An 18,984-nucleotide genomic window follows, 5' to 3' on the forward strand; every position below is an offset into this window, starting at 1 on the left:
ACTGACTGACTGACGTGTGATGTGCATTCCTCTTAGAAAAAAAAATAGTTTTTAGAAATGTCTCATGATATTTTCTCTCTAGAAGTGTATTATTCAACTTTTGTTTTTATTAAAGACAAAAAAGAAAATCTCAATACTATTGAATATAATAATCGCAATGAAGTGTTATTTACTGTTTGTGCATTGGGTGTCACTGTGCTGTTTATCTAGGGCTCAGGTATAAAGGTAGGAGAGTCGCTGCTGTCAGGTGTTTGACCCGGAAGCGCAAAGGGGTTTTTGAGTACGGTGGCACTAGAAGATTGTTTGTTTAGCTATAGCTTGAGAGTTTGATGTACCAAACGAAACTGAAAAAATGGACCCTTTCATATTTATGCACGGTGGAAGCAATAACAAGATCATTATTCTGCAGCCGAAGAACAGCCTGCAGATTTTGTACTGAACACAACACAGCAGCGGCAGCCAGGTCATTCCTGGGTTAGTCATCTCAGTAGCTTACGGTAATAGACTGAGCTCCTACAAAGTGTGACCTTTATTACACCAAGTTTCAAAACTTGAAGGCTAATGTTACCATTCAAACGACATTATCATCTCACACATCTCTTGAACTTTCATTACAGCTTTTCGGTGTGTAAAGTTATAATATTGTGGTACCAAAAGTTAGCTGGCAGCAGAAAGAAAAAAGTACATTTAAAAGGAAATTTTACAGTGAAATCTGACACTGGGTTGGATTCTGTGAAATATATACTGTATAAGAGTTCAAACATCAGGCTACACATATTCCTGTCACATGGGGACTGACTGTCCTTTGACCCAAATTAGATCAAGATGACCAACATGTGAAATTATATTCTACACTATTATGTCCTCTCTGGTATTTAATGTTTATTTAGTTGTGTACAGCTGTACTCATACTTTCTATACGTTCAAATGTATCGGCAGCACATTGTATTTGGGTTGATCTTAAAACCTTTTACATGCACACATCTTATCTTTATCGCTGACCTACATTTTCTTCACAAAGCTCATCTCTTGCTTTCTTTCTAATATATATCTAGTCGATTTCAACACACCTCAAAATAAGCCTTCTGTAATTTGGTGCAATAATATTCTCCTCTGCTATAGTGGGTGTGGGCTGTCAGTTATCAGTGATGTTGTCCAAAGCCTTGTTGAGCTGTAACTTTATCTCTCTGTGATCTCAGACTTTGACTACTAGCGGTATTAATTCCTGGAATATGATAATGGCTTACTTCTAACTACATTGACTGTGATAAGACAAGAAAAGGTGACCTAGAGAATAGATAATCATAATGGGCACCTTTTTAACAACTCTTCTTGTGGGTAGAAACCATAGTACAAACTCTAATTTGAGAAAGAGTATATTTGTTATAAACTGTATGGGTGTCGTTTTGACAGTTTTCACCTCACATTAAAATATCTCGTGTATCTGGTCTCACTTGGATAAGCAAAACATATATCCATATGCACGGTATGACTGGGTTTTCTGTTTTTTTGTTTAGTCACCAAACCAAGCCTGTGCACAGCTTCTGCAGTGTGTTCAGGTTCAACAGGGTCGATAACAGCAGCTCACCTTTCAACTTCAGCCCTCTGATTGGGATTGGTGATAGCAGCTATGTATTGCATTATGTACTTGCTGGCTTCTGTCTTTCCTGCTCCACTTTCCCCTGCAAACAAAAAACACAGAACAAAGAACATTTTTGGGGTGGTATTTGGTTTTTGGTATGGGGATTCATGACATGACATCATGGTTTAGAGGGGCTCAGTTCCCACTCTGACCACTGAGTGGTGCTTCATCCTCTGCATGGTGTCTCCACACTGACACACAGCTTATGATCACATAACAATGTTTGTTTTAGAATAAATAAGGTGGATTGTTTGCATTAACTCAACAGAGGTCAATATTTTTCAAGACATTTCCTCCAGAACATATTTCCGGAAAGAAAAACACCTAAGTATAAGAGGAAATAGAGTATTATTTAGCAGGACGTTTTTTGTACATAATAGTAGGAAATAGGACAGAAAAATGCTCAGAAGAAATACGATCCAAAAGTGACATGTGAATTGCAGAATACAAAAGAGAGTAAAACATCTTTGTGCGGCCCATGCAGGTGGGCGTCCCCTGTTACCTGAGATAACAATACAAGTGTCTTTGTTCCTCCTCTTCATGGCTTTGTAAGCAGCGTCAGCGATGGCAAACAGGTGGGGCGGCCTCTCGTACAGCTCACGGCCCTTGTACTGCTCTACGATGTCGCGGCCGTAGATGTTCATGGCACGGTAAGGATTGACGGACACTACCACCTCTCCGATGTAGGTGTAGATCCTCCCCTTCTCAAACCTGAGGACACATCAGAGGGCCATTTAGAAATCAAATATCAGATATCCTTCTATTTGCATTTGATAATTTATTACCACACTCACTCCATAATGAGTCTTTTTTTCAAGGTGTGTAACTGTTGGGTCTTTCTGTGTTCAAGCAGGTAAAACACAAAGTTCTGAAACATCGCTTTCTTTATTTATACTGTAAGCATGCACATGTGGGATGATAAACACATAACATTGCACAGTTGCAATTCAATGTCTTGGAATATGTTGGACTTCATACTTTAAAACGGGAATCTCCAAATGGCAGACCGCAGTTCGCAGACAGTAAACTGGAGAGGACAGTACACAGTACGTTGTTGATTACTCTTTTGATTATTTTCTTGATTAATCGATTAGTTGTTTGGTCTATAAAATGTCAGAAAATGGTGAACAATGTCGATCAGTGTTTCCCAAAGCCCAAGAAGACGTCCTAAAATGTCTTGTTTTGTTCACAACTCAAAGATACTCAGTTTACTGTCATAAAGGAGTGAAGGAAATAGAAAATATTCACATTTAAGAAGCTGGAATCAGCTTTTTTTGGGCTTTTATGGCATTTAATTGATAGGGAAGCTTGAAGACAGGAAAGGGCCGCGGTCGGATTCAAACCCGGGCCGCTGCCACTGACTCCGCCTACATAGGGATTACACTCTACTAGGTGAGCAAGAGGTCGTGCCAGATTTAAAAAAAAAAAATTCATACTCTTGATGAAGGTCCGGAGGGACCGAAACCTACGTTTTTGTAAATAAGAGGTGATGCTATAGCAATAGCATGGTGCAGGATTTGTTCCTTTGTTTCCAAGTTGATGTTATCTTCCAACGCACAGAAGAATTATTGGATGTGCGAGTTGTTTCTTCAAAAAACTTTTTTTCATAAAAATAAAAAAAATGACTCAAACCGATGTATCTATTATCAAAATGGTATACGATTAATTTAATAGTTGTAATCAATCAATAGATTAACCTTTGCAGCGCTACTGAACACGGACAGAATAACAGCGTAAGAGAGGTGTGAGAGAGATGACAGCATGGAGCAACTGACCTGCGACTTTCTGGCTTTACACTGTGTCTGAGACTGTTTTCCCAGCGTCTAGCCAACGTAGCACTACACACACCTTGACCATGTTTGGATCGACTTACAGCCGTGAGTCAGTTTTCTCCACTAGGAAGTTTATTAAAACCAAGTACCGTTCCAGGCTCACCTATGAGCACCTACACATGTGCGTGAGAGTGACACTAACTCCATGCAAGCCAAGATTCAAACTACTGGCAGGGCAGTCACAGGCCCAGGGGAAGGAAGTAGAAAAACATGTTTAACTCTTGTTGTTGTTTTTTTATGCTTGTGATGCTTTTTAAAAAACTTTTATTGAGTTTACAAAAAGCAGTAACTATGAATTTTTTTTGACGGATAGTTCAGAGGATTTGGAGTGTATCACGGAATGTTTTTTTGTTAAAGTTGAGTCGGGATACTGTTTTGAAACCTTTTAAAAAAAAAAAATTCTAATGCTTGTAAAATTGAATAAAACACCCACAATTCAATGGAAGTAATCATTAATTCGACCTGCGAAGCACATCCATGCATCCAGTTTATTTTTGGGCAATTTGGTTGAAAGAAACCCATATTTCTGATATAACAAAAGAAAAAAAAAAAAAAAAAAGTAAAACACAGGCTGAAGTTTGCACTTTTTCTAGAAATACACCTTTTAAAGAATAAACATTGGCTTTTTAAAAGTAGTAACAAAGAATTGGAGATGCATTGCCTTTCTCATTAAAAGAATAGTTTGACATTTAGGAAATACGTTAATTTGCTTTCTGGCAAAGAGTTGTAATAGTTTAATAGTTGTAATTGTATACTGTACTGAATGTGCTGGTATTTATATGTTGATGTGTGCTCGTAGATTTATCTGTATATAATTAGTGTGATAGAGAGTGTGTAATGGTGTTGAATGCAAATTATTGTTTTAGTGTCTGGTGACTGTTCTGTGTGTACCAGCTCAGGGACTGCAGATCTAAATCTGGCATAAATCATCTCTTCTCAGTTCGGCATTTATGTTATTATGCATGGTCCTTGTTCAATAAAGATTAATAAAAAACAAAAATTAAAAGAGCAAATAAGTGCTTTTCCAAAAATGTTAAACTTCTCCTTTAAAACCTTTAGTTTCAGTCTAGGGTACTGTCTAGTCCAGTATGAAAATACGCAATTGTTATTATATTACAGAATTGCAATAATTTAAAAAAAATGCAATTCATATAAAAAGCAGCCCCATACAAATCAATGTTACATTGTTTCGGGTTGCACCTGCCAATTAAATTCCTAGAAACTACAACAGTGTAGCTGGACGCAGACCTGCCCTTGGGGTCACTCAGGGACATCCAGCATGCAGGAAATTCAAAAAATGTAAACATTTTAAAACATTATAAAATTTTATTTTGTAATCAAGACTAAATGTAGTTCAGTAACAAAACAATGTTACCTTTGTGATCACAACACTTGACTGGACTTTATAACAAGCTGAACATTAGTAAATGAGTCATAGATATTAGAACACTGAACTCCCATCTGTCCTTCACACCCTCTATCACTGTCAATAAGGAAGTCACTATGTTGGACACCAATGTTTCTCCCCATTTCTGTCCATTGTGTTACTGCTGCGGCATACAATGCTTTTATAGACAATAGTGTGCTTCTGACTTTGTGTCAACAGTTTGCGTTTGTCTCTTTCCTGTTTAAATGTGAAAATGTCCCTGCGCACAAAGCCAGCTCAATAAAGAAATGTTTTTTGAAGTTTGGTGTGGAAGAACTTGACAGGCCCGCACAAAGCCCTGACCTCAACCCCATCCAACACCTTTGGGAGGACGCTAGAACTTTCTCACCCAACATTGGTGTTCGGCTCACTGATTATCTTGAAAATCCCTGCAGCAGGTTCTAAAATCTGGTGGAAAGACCGCCAGATAGACCGATTATCAGCCCGCGTTTGCAGATTATCTGTATCGGCGTATTATGTGCCTAATAACTGATAAAGTTAATTAAATAAAAAGTGGTCTACTTTGGCTCCGCTACAGCTCTGTGTCTGTCCCTCTGCTTCGGTTTCCCTCACCACTGAGTCTGACTTAATGTCCCGCCCACAACACTATCTGACTATCTTTTACTGGGTATTATGTTGAAAGTTTCTAATTTATTAAATAATTGCTTAAAGCATTTAAACAAAGATTTGTGTTGGAGTTTGTAACATTCATTAATTTTGACTTAAAGATTTCCATTTTCACTGTAAATGCATATTGGATCCAAATATCTGTTATTCGGTTTCATTAACTACTAATAATCACTATCGGCCTTGAAAAACCAGTATCGGTCGATCCTTACTAATAAACACCCAATGAGGTCAACAATCACACCTGTCTGCATGTGAACAGTATGCAGGTTGGTTTATCTGGAATTCATATACAACATATGTGTATATTTTTCTTTTCTTTCTTTTTTCATTTTGTCCTTTAAAGCACTTTGTAATCTCTGGTTTTGATGAGTGCTATATAATTAAACTTCATTTTCATTATTATATGGGTGTAATTGATGCCCAGAACATTTGGAGATCTGCTGTAGCTCTATCTTATTTTCTGTGCTCTACTCTCTCACACAATCTTTCGATCTCTCTCTCTCTCTACCCCAGGCCGCCTGCCTGACTTCCTTCCACTCCAAAGAGGAGTAGGATCCCAGTTTCTCTCAAAAGAAGAATGGCCTCTTTCTTCACAGCTGCCAAACCTAGTCTGCCGCTGCCTTGCAAACAAGGCCAAAAGCATATTATTCCAAAACGGTCCTAATAGGCCCACGCAAGGCATTTGTGATTGTGGGTTTGAAGCATTTGCCAGATAAAATCAATCAAGCACTTATATTTGCTTAAGGCTTGCCAGATATTGATATATAATTTCTTTTTGCAGACTTGCTGGTAGAACTGCAAATCAAGTACTGAAGAGTGTTGATGTTGCTGCAATGAGCACAATATTTGTCATTCCAGAGGGCCTTGGGCATCAACCAAAACATTAAGGGTGAGGCTGTTGGTGTTTCCGAAACCTTGATTCTTTAAATGGTAACAAGCCTTGGCCTTTTCAATCCATTGCATCTTCTCTAAACTTTTAAAAGTGTCTTGTTAATGCATTTTAGTGGGAACACAAAACAGGAAGGGGAATGTAAAAGTAGGTAGGACTTCATACCATCATAGAATGCTTACGATTTAATTGAAATGAAGTACATTTACGAGCGAAAGAGGAAGAGTACACAAAGCTATGAGGCGGGATTACATGCACTACACTCATACTAGAGATGTTCCGATACTGATAGCTCCGATACTGCCTAAAACGCTGGTATCGGCATCAGGAAGTACTGGAGTTTATGCACCGATCCGATACCACGTAATAAAGCCCTAAAGAAAATCTACATTAAAGTAGTTTATTTATGTTCTTTTTCCGTTATAACTGAGTGTCAAACTGGATAATAAAAGAAAGTTCTGTGACGTTCATTGTTTGTGTTTGTTCATGTTTCACAAAGAGTTTAACCTGAGCCAGACCGACAACAAAGATAGAAATCATATCACATCCATACAGGGATAGTAGTATACAGTTGTTAAAACATAATAAAATATATGACACACTGGTATTGGATCGGTACTCGGTATCGGCCAATATGCAAGTTCAGGTATCAGAATCCATATCGGGAAGAAAAAAAATGGTATCGGGCCATCTCTAACTACAGCAGTAGCTGGAAACAACAATGCTTTACCACAGCTGCATGCGCTCACCACATGCTCGTATTAGCTCATCCGTGTGCGAGTTTTCATATTGTATGTCAGACCATGCACATACTGGCACGACTGGCTAACAATGACATGGGATGCTAATGTGTCCTGGACAGTGTGGGACGATCAGGGCATGGTAGGATAAAGAAAGGCTTCAGTGTTATATAATGCTACTTTCTAACTGCCAGAATCTAAACATCAATGTTGCATACCATGAAGATGTTGCATGTTTAAGCCTATTTACCACAAATTATATCACGTATCATCCCTTTTGCATCACAGCAAATCATTTATTTAACAAATTATGTGGCTGTGTGTGTACCATATAATATATATCAAATATATAAAAGCAAACCCATAATAAAGAACATCAAAAACTTAAAACAACCACCGGTCAGTTTTACACGTGCATACATCACATTGTAACAATTGCATAAAATAAGCAGGTCCACTATAATTTCTCTGAGCAGCTAAGCTACCATGCTGTTGGCTCTTCCTCCCCTGGTGCTACAGAAAAAGAGCCATTGTGCCCTCCCTCCCCTCAGTCAGGAGGCTGCTGTGTGCCAGCTCCATTGTTCAAATGTCAATCGGAGGTCTTTGTCTGAGACGTCTCCCCGTACATGGGCCAACACAGCGAGATGCCCACCTAACGCACATGTACAATAGCTTCTGGGGGATTGTTAACAATGGGTTTACGTGATGGGAGAGGTGTATCCGGTGTCCCAAGCTTGGGTATACATAGAGAGAAGGGGTCTGCTATCCACACAGGTATTTTCCATATTGGACATTGAGCTGATTCCAATGAGGGTGTTACACTGACAGAAACTTTACAGCTGGTCTTGAGAGATGTGGTGACCCAGCGCCTTCCTAAGGCACTTCATTTTGTTCTCGTTTTACAGTCATTTGTCACCCATTGGTATATTTTAATATTTAAAATGACATGTACTATGAAAAGGGATTGAATCCATATCTTCCATCCATTTCACCAAGGTTGTAATTATGAAAAATATCTAACTAACCCAAAAATATATACCTAAGTTTACCACCAGCAGCAAGCTGAGCACTGACACAAATCACTGAAGATGTTTTCCTGTGGTGCTCTCGCGGCTCAATAGGACGTTTTCATCACATGTGGGTTTGTATTAGGGCTGCACGATATTTTGTTTCATCATCTGCATCGCGATGTGCGCATGCACGACAGTCACATCGCAGGACGTTGCGATGTTGATGCTAAAACTTTTTTTGCTGCTTGATAGAAAAGTAAACTTTCACCATTCTCCTTTTACATGATCGTTACCGGCGACCCTTCCCCTTTAAGACAGGTAGCCATGTGGGCAGCGTGTGTGTGTATGTGACGTAACGTTAGTCCGACGGGGTTTGTTATGGGAAGTGAGGCTCTCCGTGTGTAGAAAAGTACCGTAAGCGGCAGCTGCTGCTGACACAGTGATGCACATACTTTTCCATGGTAGTGAAGCTACAGTGGTCAGTGTGTTATGTTCGCTGCGAAGATGAAATAAATCACCTGATTAACGCAACGTTATCACAACATATCCCAACCATTTTTCACGCATAAAGCTGCTATGACCTTCTAGTTGAGATTGTTTAGAGCACAAAGTTCCGGGCGTTCACATCACAGACAACCTCACATGGACTCAGAACACTACATACATCACAAAGAAAGCCCAGCAATGCCTGTACTTTCTGCGGAAGCTGCGGAAAGCACACCTCCCCTTTCCCATCTTAACAACCTTCTACAGAGGGACTATTGAGAGTATCCTCAGCAGTGCCATCACACAGCATGGTTTGGTAACTGCTGCAGAACGAAAGGCCCTGCAGCGGATTGCGAGGACGGCTGAAAAGATCACTGGGGCCTCTCTTCCCTCCCTCTCTGACATCTACAACACTCCCTGTTTGCGTAAAGCCATAAGCATTGTTAAGGACACAACACACCCGCCCCACTCTTCTCCTTACTGCCATCAGGTCTAACTGCCCGCACCTCCAGAATGGGTTAGAGCTTCTTCCCTCAAGCAGTCAGACTGTTGAACAACAAAAGATGATGCAAATGTTTCACACTGAACTGAAATGCACTCCTGCACTTTTTCTCTGCTGCTAAATTCTATAATTCTACAGTATATATTCTACCTCCACCTCACTGTGAACCTAACTCATAACAATCAGTGTTACAAGTCTACTTATGCCCTGTCTTTTGTTGTCTGTCCTGTCCCTTGTCTGTCTTAAATACACTACTTTAAGTAGTAATTGCACTTTATGTATCTATAATGTGTGTCTCAAATCTCGTTTCTATATATTTTAAATGTAACACCACTTGACCCTTGGTGAAACGTTGTTTTGTCTCACTATATACAGTGTATATGGTTGAAATGACAATAAAACCCACTTGACTTGCTACCAGCCAGGCTAAAGCTAATATAGTTAGCCGCAGCCGCGTTACGGTTCGGAGCCGCGACGCTGGAAACGTAACACTAATCTACAACAGCAGTCTGTGTCTGATATAACGTAATTTACTCTGATTTAAGTGTTCTTGGATACACAGTTTGTTGCTAGTGCGTGACATGCAGGCTCTTCATGCACAGCAAACCACCAATCACAATCAATGTTGATCAATTTATCAAACAAACAAGCAGGCCACGCTAGTCGACCACAACCTGAAATTTAGAGGAAGCAACATGCATTATTACTATCATTCACTTTAGCCTGGATTGATAATATTATATGAATACAATGGTGTCATGTCAGTCAACCAGTGTATTTAACCATCTAATTTCCCTCTACAAAATCACTTCAGAAGAGTAGTTACAGTGCTCTTTCATTTTTATTTTCTATGTAGATGCACTCTCCCACAAAATCAGCCCAGTAGTCAAGAATTATTTATTATTTCCAAATAGAACTATTTATGTCATCTTGTAAAAATTTGTCTTTTTCATATCGCAATATATATCGCATGGAGAAAAAAAATATCACAATGTCAGTTTTTTTCCAATATCGTGCAGGCCTAGTTTGTATATTTGTCATTAATGATTAATGATTAGTAACATCTGTTGCATGCTTTCTGTCCTTTACCGATATTAGCTGTCTGACAAAGTTGATATACCATAAAGAAAAACTGTTTCTGGAGCCTATTGTTTTCTTTGCAATCTTTGTATTTCAATATTACATTCAGTTGTTAGCTCACCCTTTATGTTTATGATCTTTGTCTGTGTTTCAACATGTTTTATTTATATGATGCTTTATTGATATGTTGCCTGCTGCCCTACGAGCTCAACAAGGCAACATCCTGGCCATTAGTCAAGTTAGTTCAACTAAAATGTCTTCAGTAATGTCCAACTCAATGTAGGTCTAGGTAGAGACTTACTTTTACCCTAACAATGAGTTTGAATTTCCCCAGCTGTACTACAGAGATAGCACTTACTGGAAGATTAGCAATATTGCTAGATTCTGTTTCAAGAATAGCATTCAAGCATACGTTGAGGGGATATTTGTATAAATATTATCATCGGGAGTGTCAGTCTGGCATTGTAGTTTTCATTTTCCCACCCAATAACTAAACATTACACACTGGACAAACAAACCGTAGTCTAACCATCCAACATCAACACGACTCTTTGTGAAGCTGCTGCACAGTTTAGAGCAACACAGGCAGAGTTTCAATCAGTGTAAGGCCCACAGGTGCTCTGGTGTTTTTCCCCAACTCTGAGTTTATAAATAGCATCTACGAATCATGTTTGTGTCTATTATCCTCCCGTGGAGAGGGGAGAAGAGAAAAATCAATCAGTTGGAGCGTGTCAACTGAGATACAGGGTTGGCTGAACCATCTGTTCCACTCTCATTTAGGAGGATTTAAATGGACACACAGAACAGAGATTAGAGAACCTTATGGGCCATGATAGGCATAATAGAAGATTGCATGGAAATGAAATTTAAATTTGGTAACATGGTCATCTGTTTGTTTTCTAATTATCAGACTGAATTGAGCAATGTGAAGCCACGGGTTGGATAAAAGGTTGAGATATGCGTTAAAGTTTGAAAGTACATAAAACTGGAAGGGAGGGTCCATAAATCTTCAGGTGTAACAGTGCAACTCCCTCTGCATCATCCTCCGTTTCCCCCTTCATCTTTCTGTCTGTCCAGCTGTGAGGGGAAGTGTGTCTGAACTGTTGTGACCTGCGGCTGTGTGATCTATTTCCAAAAGGACCCCTCCCAAGAGCTGCCAGGAAATGAGAGAGAGAGAGAGAGAGAGAGAGAGAGAGAGAGAGAGAGAGAGAGAGAGAGAGAGAGAGAGAGAGAGAGAGAGAGAGAGAGAGAGGAGGTAGAGAAGGTGTGAAGAGAAAAAGGGAGGAAAAAAGATCAAGCAAGCAAGCAGCAATCATAAATTGTGAGACCTCTGAATAATGGTGTAGAGTCAGACTCCCACTGAGGGACGTGCTGGTTATTATCGGCAGCTTTTTAAGATTCTGCAAAAGAATGAACACACACACACACACACACACACACACACACACACACACTAAAAACTCCAAAAACAACAGCAGCTTGGTTGTTCACATTTTTGAGACAGTTGACTGGAAATGTGTTTTCTTCGGGGTGTTAATAGTACAGAATGGAACAAAAAAAAAAATCTGCACCTCGATCACTTGTATTTACAACATTCTGGTCCTCCATTATGTAAAAATCATGAATTGAATTTTAGTGTGCAATTTGTTTGGTTCTTTCAGTTTATGATCAGATCTGCCTGTACAGTATAGAAGACGAAGTTTGTGGTTTCTGAACAAAGTGTTTCTTGGTGGGTGTTAATAATGAAAAAGCCGTACTTTAGATGAGAACCAGGGCTTTTCCTTCATAGAGGAATTTTTAGCGCCCCCCCCCCCAAAAAAAAAAAAAAATTACCAGTGCTAAAATGATCAGAATTGAGAGAAACTATAACACTTCAAATCCTCCGACTGTGTTTAATAGCAATTTACCAAACATCAGTTGAAAAAGCAGAACATAAACTTGAATAGGAGCGCTTATCTCGGTTTTACCGTCCAGAGTCTGGCTGTCCTGGACCTCCCGGTGATATTTAAATATTTTTTTTTTTTTTAAGCAGTTCTGTTGATTGGGGTTTCATTTACTTACTAAGCATAATAGACATTTTTGTTTATGAAATAGTCAAAAATAACAGGCAAATGCATATAGTTTTTTGTCAAATAAAGTAACACAGACTTATTGCCTTTACGGTAGCAAACCGATCATGCTTTCTATCGTGTGTAGTCACCCCCCCAAAGGCCCATTCTGAGTCATTCTCAGTCATATTGGGTTCTTATAAGCCACCTTCTTTGCACTACGACTAACAAATACCATGGCCAGAGTCGAAGCGACCCATGAAGAACAACGTAATGTGTGCAATCTCGATGCAGTGAGTTTCTTCTTTGTCACTCATATAAAATGCATGGGGAATCGAAAATCGTATGTATCGTGATTTTTTTTGCGACGATTTTTAAAATCGATTCCTTTACCTACAATCAATTTTTTTTTTTTTTTAACAATGGTTCATCTTAATAGTTTCTGTTTGTACGGTAATGCTGACGCGACTACATATACTATCCGTTTTCTGACTGAAACAGAAAATGCAGAAAAAAATATGTACTTCTTTACAAATGATATAAATGTCAGACTGACTGACTAACTTGTGATGTGCATTCTTTTTAGAAAACAATTAATTTTCATTTCGTCCCAGCCCTTATAATCACGATGTTGACAGAAATAGAAATTGTTGGCGGTATCGTTAACTTCTCTACCAACATCTCTACTCCCTCCCTCCACCTTTGCTCATTCAGACATACACTCACAAAATAAATCAGATACAGACAACTGTGCAAAGATGTTAAAAAGTAACTTCAAAGATTAGGCTTACACAAAAACACAGGGGAAATGTGACCAATGTTTTTCACTCTACCAAAGAACTTTGTCTGCCCCAAAAATACCCAAGGAACCCTAATGCCACACACACACACACACTGATGCACAAACCTACAGCATGTATACACATATGCACACACACTCCCTTCAGATGTGAATTACAGAGCAAAGCCGAGCACAACCACTGTCTCCGATCTTGTTTGGGTGGGTCTCTTTTATGGTTAACTTAGGGAGGAGCGCGAGCGATTTATGTCATTTTCTCACCAACAATCCCTCCCTTCTTCCCAACAGAAAATAATTAAGAGGTAAATGTGAGTAAAAGAATTATGTGAGAATGCCACCCTCAACATCTCTACCCTGAGGCTGGACACACGGGTGTAATTATGACATAATTGTCTGCCTTTAACACCCAAATTTGTCACTTAAGTTATAAGGTCATATGCTGAGCGATTCCAAAATGAAAAGTACTGCTCATTGTACTGTATCGATGATGCATCGTAAAAACTTTATCAGCCTGTAAAGTTCTCGTAAAGTTCAATTCAAAACAGAATTTCAAGGCTACAGAGAACGTTTATCGAGACTTAAATACACTTTCTGTGAGCCATCAAAGTTGTAGTAATGAAGTAATCTGATTTAAACTGTACTGTGTCCTATATTAGTTCAGTGTGGAGGCCCATATTGAGCCGGCACGTGTCGTCATCATTATGTGTTTGAACTTCAGGGTCATTGTAGGAATTATGAAGGGTCGGGAGATAATCTGCGCCTGTTCCACTTTTATCTCAGAGTTCATTGCTATCACTGCACTTGTTTAGACCAACAGCAGTATGCTTTAGGGCTTATCCATACGGCTGCTGGCTGGGTAAGATATATCTTGCCATTCAAAAGCTGGTTTTCTTACAGAACAGCAGGTAGGAGTCCATTCGGAACAGATGGAGAGATGCGAGGCAAAGATAATGTGCAGGTCGAAAGGGACAGGTGCATGCAAGTGCTAAAAATCAATGAGAAGTAGGAATGTGCAATATATCGATATATCGATACTGTGATATACTGATACTAAGACTAGATATCTTCTTAGTTTTTGGATATGGTAATATGACATGAGTGTTGTCTTTTCTCGGTTTTAAAAACTCTCCCAGCTCTATTATTTGCCTTTACCCACTTAGTCATTATAGCTTACAATATTGTCACAATATCAATATTGAGGTATTTATATCATGATATTTGATTTTTGATCGCCCAGCCCTAACGAGAAGATAGTTATTGTAGTTTAGCCGTAACTGATTTGCACAAGACGGTCAGCTGCAGCAGCTGGGACACAGCCCAGGGAGGAAATTAAGATGAGGTCTTGTGGATTAACGGGTAAACTTGGCTCGTCATTGCGTAATATGGGACATACATCCATCAATTCTCTATGACAGTTATTGCTCCTTAGTGGCTAATGAAGATCTACTCTGCTCCAGTTTTCATTTTGGGGACCCACCAGAAGAGTCAAAAGTGTTGCTCTACTCCACTCTTTCATGTACAGTGTGACAGAGGCCTCCTTCACGGTCTGCAGCCGTCAGACATCTGGGCTCTGCATTAGGGGATTTTCCGCTGCTTTGTAAAGCCTGCTTAGTGCTAAACAGCAGCTCCCAGACTGTCTGTAGGAGATGTTGCCATCAACACATAACACATCCACACTCCCTCAGGCCCACATACTGTATATCTCCTCCCAAAATCAGAAGAGGTAGTTTCCCTGCTAACAACACAGTTGGCCTTGAGCAAGGGAGACGGATTGTGTAAGACATAGTCATACAAGACTTGTTGCGTGCTCACAGTGATGTTTTCTGAATTTCAATCTGCATGATTGGTTTCCTGTGAATCCCTTGTGCATGTGCAAATCATTTGTATCCACCACAGGAATGGCAGAGTCCGCCACTGACAATGCAACCTACTACGTGTGCATTTAATGGCTATAACAGATATAATACCAGCCATTAATATCATTACAAAATGTTAATGATTATAACTTTAGGTGTTTGTTGTTTACATGTTCAGAGTTTTGTCAGATGCAATACATGCAACAGTTGAAGATGATTCATTGCATTGGACATCAATATGATCATTTTATCTGTGATTTTTTTTTTTTTTTTATACATATATCGATAGTGAAAACTGATATCAATACTGTGATATTGATTCAAACCGTATCACCCAGTAATAGATTCAAGATGCTTTGAGTAGTGTGACATGTCACATTTTCCTGTTTATAAACCAACTTCAAATACACACTTCACAGACCGGTCAAGGCAGAATTTCCACATCCGTTTCACCAGCTTTAATAAAGAGGCTCCCTTTTTCCCAGCTTTACATTGTTCTACAGAAGTCAGTCTCAGGTCAGATTCCACAAGAACAGCGTTTGAATCGATATCAATTTCACCTCTGCATCCAGTACGTAGGAGGTAGACCTGGGTGTGTTCAGTTTACATTAAGTGAATTTAGACTTCTAATAGGCATTAATGGTGACAGGAAATTATTTAGCTAAAGTTACATCTTTGCTGCCTGCCCTCTGAAGGAGTTTAAAAACAATCATCTTCAAGTTGCGGTGGCGACAGTGCAACAAGCACACTAAAAGACAAAGCCATAACACTTGAAGAGTACTTAGCAGCATATGTTGTTTCCATTCACACAACAGGATGTTCCCATGAGGCTGGCAGGTCTGGATACTTATGGGAAATGGGAGCCATGTGTAAACAGCCTGGCTGAAGATCAGGTGGCTGACCCTCCTTTCTTTGCTGACTGGGATCGCAGCCTTCCACCCACACACCTTCTCTCTCACTCACACACACACACACACACACACACACACCTGTTACTCTAACATGCATTTAGATGATTTTAATCTGATTTAATTTCCAAAATTCAATAAAAAGGGCTTTCCAGTGAAATGAACGGCGGGGTGGTGGTGTGGTTTTTGGACCCAGCTGGTAGCCTCATGCAGAACTTGTTTATGTTTTGTTTTTTTTTTAGATAATTTTTTTGGCCATTTTACACGACAGCTGAAGCGTGGCCGCTGTGTCGAGGAGTAAACCTCTATATATGTGCGCCTGCCCTACCAACTGAGCTAACCTGGCCACACGAGAACTTGTTTATGTTTTAACCATAGGTTGTAACACACTGGCCAGAAGCAGCTGATGTAAAAATCACAGGGGGCTTGGCTATGAACAGGGATGACTGGATGGATTTGGAGAAAGAGAAAAAGAAAAAGAAAAAAGAGGAGAAAGGAAACAATACAAAATAACCACCAGACATTAGTCAACGGGCTATTTTAGGAAGGCACCATTATTTCTATCAGGGCTAAAAGAAGGGCAGGGAAGAGCACAAAAACAGACAAAGAATAACAGCATGAGAATAGACGGAGTAGGGAAAAATGAACAGGGATAGAAACAATGGGATTATTAACTATACAGAGCAAAGGCCTGTTCTATTTAAAGACAGCGGTGGAAGAAGTACTCAAAACATTTACTCAAGTAAAAGTACCAATACGACAATGTAAAAAAAAAAAAAAAAAAATACTCCATTACAAGTGAAAGTCTTATATTCAAAAGTCAGCAAAATGTACTTAAAGTATCAAAAGTTCTTGGCCCCTGTGATCATATATTACATTATTGATATTAATGTATAGGAGGTTGGAGGCCCCCTTCAAAAGGGTCACAAGATAACTCTGAGGAGTTCTGAGATGATCAATGAAAACACAACACACTTTAAATGTCTTGTGTTTTGCATGTCGTGTGAGGAATGACATCTCATTCATGTGTATTTGTATGGATAAAGTTGGAATGATAATTAAATAAACTTGAATTTGAACTTGGAAGGAGGAATGAAGAAAAAACTAAATCACCCTTTGGTGGAACTGCAACTTCGTCAGGGGTTTTCTTTTGTATTTCATAAGCTTTTGTTTGTTTTTTTAAATTAAACTCTTAATTTGAAAAGTAGCTAGTAACTGCAGCTGTCATAAACGAAGTGCAGTAAAAAAAAAAAAGTTGTTTTCCTCTGAAATGTAGTGAAGTAGAAGTATTAATTAGCATTAAATGGGAAATACTCAGGTAAGGTACCTCACAATTGTACTCAGGTACAGCACTTGAGTAAATGTACTCTGCTACTTTCAACCACAGTTTAAAGATTTAAAAGTGCATTGAGTAGTTTCAGTAAAAAGTGTGTGTGTGTGTGTGTGTGTGTGTGTGTGTGTGTGTGTGTGTGTGTGTGTGTGTGTGTGTGTGTGTGTGTGTGTAATGGGAGGCGCTGGCTGTGAAAGTGAGTAAGCTGTTCCACCCCCCACCGCGGCTCAGGGCACAACTCCAACAGGTGGACAAGAGAACAATGCAACAGTGTAGTAGGCAGAGAATGACATCACAGCCACGGAACACAAACAAACAAACAAAACACACACACACACACACACACATCCATCCATCTGAGTCACATGCATCATTAGGGATTCCCACACATAACGCCACATGATGCAAGCCGATTCCTGAAAAAAACTTAACACTCACTGCTTCAGTGAACGAGGCTTAGATAAGAGATAAGAGTGTCTCGTGTGTGTGTGTGTGTGTGTGTGTGTGCGTGTGTGTGTGTGTGGGGGGGGGGGGGGCGGAGAACAAGGCTTCTCGGGTGTTGTGTCTGGGGTTAATGTTGCAGACAGAGGATGCGGTTGCTTGTTAAATCATGAGCCAGACAGCTTTAATGTGACGCCTAACAACATTAAATCCTCTAGTGAGACAGTAACTATGGGAAAGGTGATGAAGATAATCCAGATTATTAACTAAATATCCAAGAGACAACCAGGATTTTATTAGCATTTAACGGAGACTGAAACCTTACATTTCCTCACTGATAAACAGAGTCATCAAGACGGTTTCATCCTCTCAGCCGTCTACAGAGGTAAAGCCTCGGGCTGGTATCGGTTGATCATTTCAATACAGGTGGCAATGCAATACCTGAGTCTTGGTACTGATATCAAAACCTTAGTTTGAGGAGAAAAAACCTAACACTATTTTTTTATTATCATATTAAAAGGTATGCAAGTCATTGCACTTCTATAACACTGTTGGACTCATGATGAACAGGTAAAAAGGTAAAGTATCAAAAAAGATGCAGCAGAACCAGAGATACTTTCTTTTTTATTCCACTCTTCATTGTAAAAAAAAAAAAAAACGTCTCCCTTAGAGATAGGGTGAGAAGCTCAGTCATCCGTGAGGAGCTCGGAGTAGAGCCGCTGCTCCTTCGTGTCGAAAGGAGCCAGTTGAGGTGGTTCGGGCATCTGGTAAGGATGCCCCCTGGGCGCCTCCCTAGGGAGGTGTTCCAGGCACGTCCAGCTGGGAGGAGGCCTCGGGGAAGACCCAGGACTAGGTGGAGGGATTATATCTCCAACCTGGCCTGGGAACGCCTCGGGATCCCCCAGTCGGAGCTGGTTAATGTGGCTCGGGAAAGGGAAGTTTGGGGTCCCCTGCTGGAGCTGCTCCCCCCACGATCCGACACCGGATAAGCGGACGAAGATGGATGGAGTGCTCAGAAAATCTACAAATCTATGACATCTCCATCAGAAATCATCTTGTCACGTTTCTATACTTGACACTACAATGCTTTTGATACTTGATGCTACAGACACATTTGGGCCAGTACTCAAGAAATATTGAGGTTTGATACGAGGTTTTATTAAACCCCATATCTCTTTCTTACTGTAACTTAAAATATCAGTGATGAAACATATTATACATACGTATGGGACACATATTACATAGTATAAGAGGAATAAAGTTATAAGAGAAAAAGGGGAGAGGCAGTGGCCAAATGAAATGGCAAGATGACACAAAAGGCACCAAAAAAAAAAAGCAAAAAAACTTGAGCTTGTGCTAAATGGC

General features: G+C 39.7%; 1 protein-coding gene across 1 annotated transcript in view; it reads right to left on the minus strand.

Annotated features, from left to right (window-relative positions):
* Positions 1-18,984, minus strand: part of myo1d (myosin 1D) — a 111,199-nt gene that overhangs the window by 84,663 nt on the left and 7,552 nt on the right. Inside the window, exons 2-3 of the mRNA XM_031314768.2 lie at positions 2,145-2,353; positions 1,589-1,682 (exon numbers count right to left, since the gene is read on the minus strand). Of these exons, the coding sequence (XP_031170628.1) occupies positions 1,589-1,682; positions 2,145-2,353 (303 nt within the window). The remainder of the gene's footprint in view (positions 1-1,588; positions 1,683-2,144; positions 2,354-18,984) is intronic.

Source organism: Sander lucioperca, chromosome 22, assembly GCF_008315115.2.
Source record: "Sander lucioperca isolate FBNREF2018 chromosome 22, SLUC_FBN_1.2, whole genome shotgun sequence".
NCBI classification, from domain to species: domain Eukaryota; kingdom Metazoa; phylum Chordata; class Actinopteri; order Perciformes; family Percidae; genus Sander; species Sander lucioperca.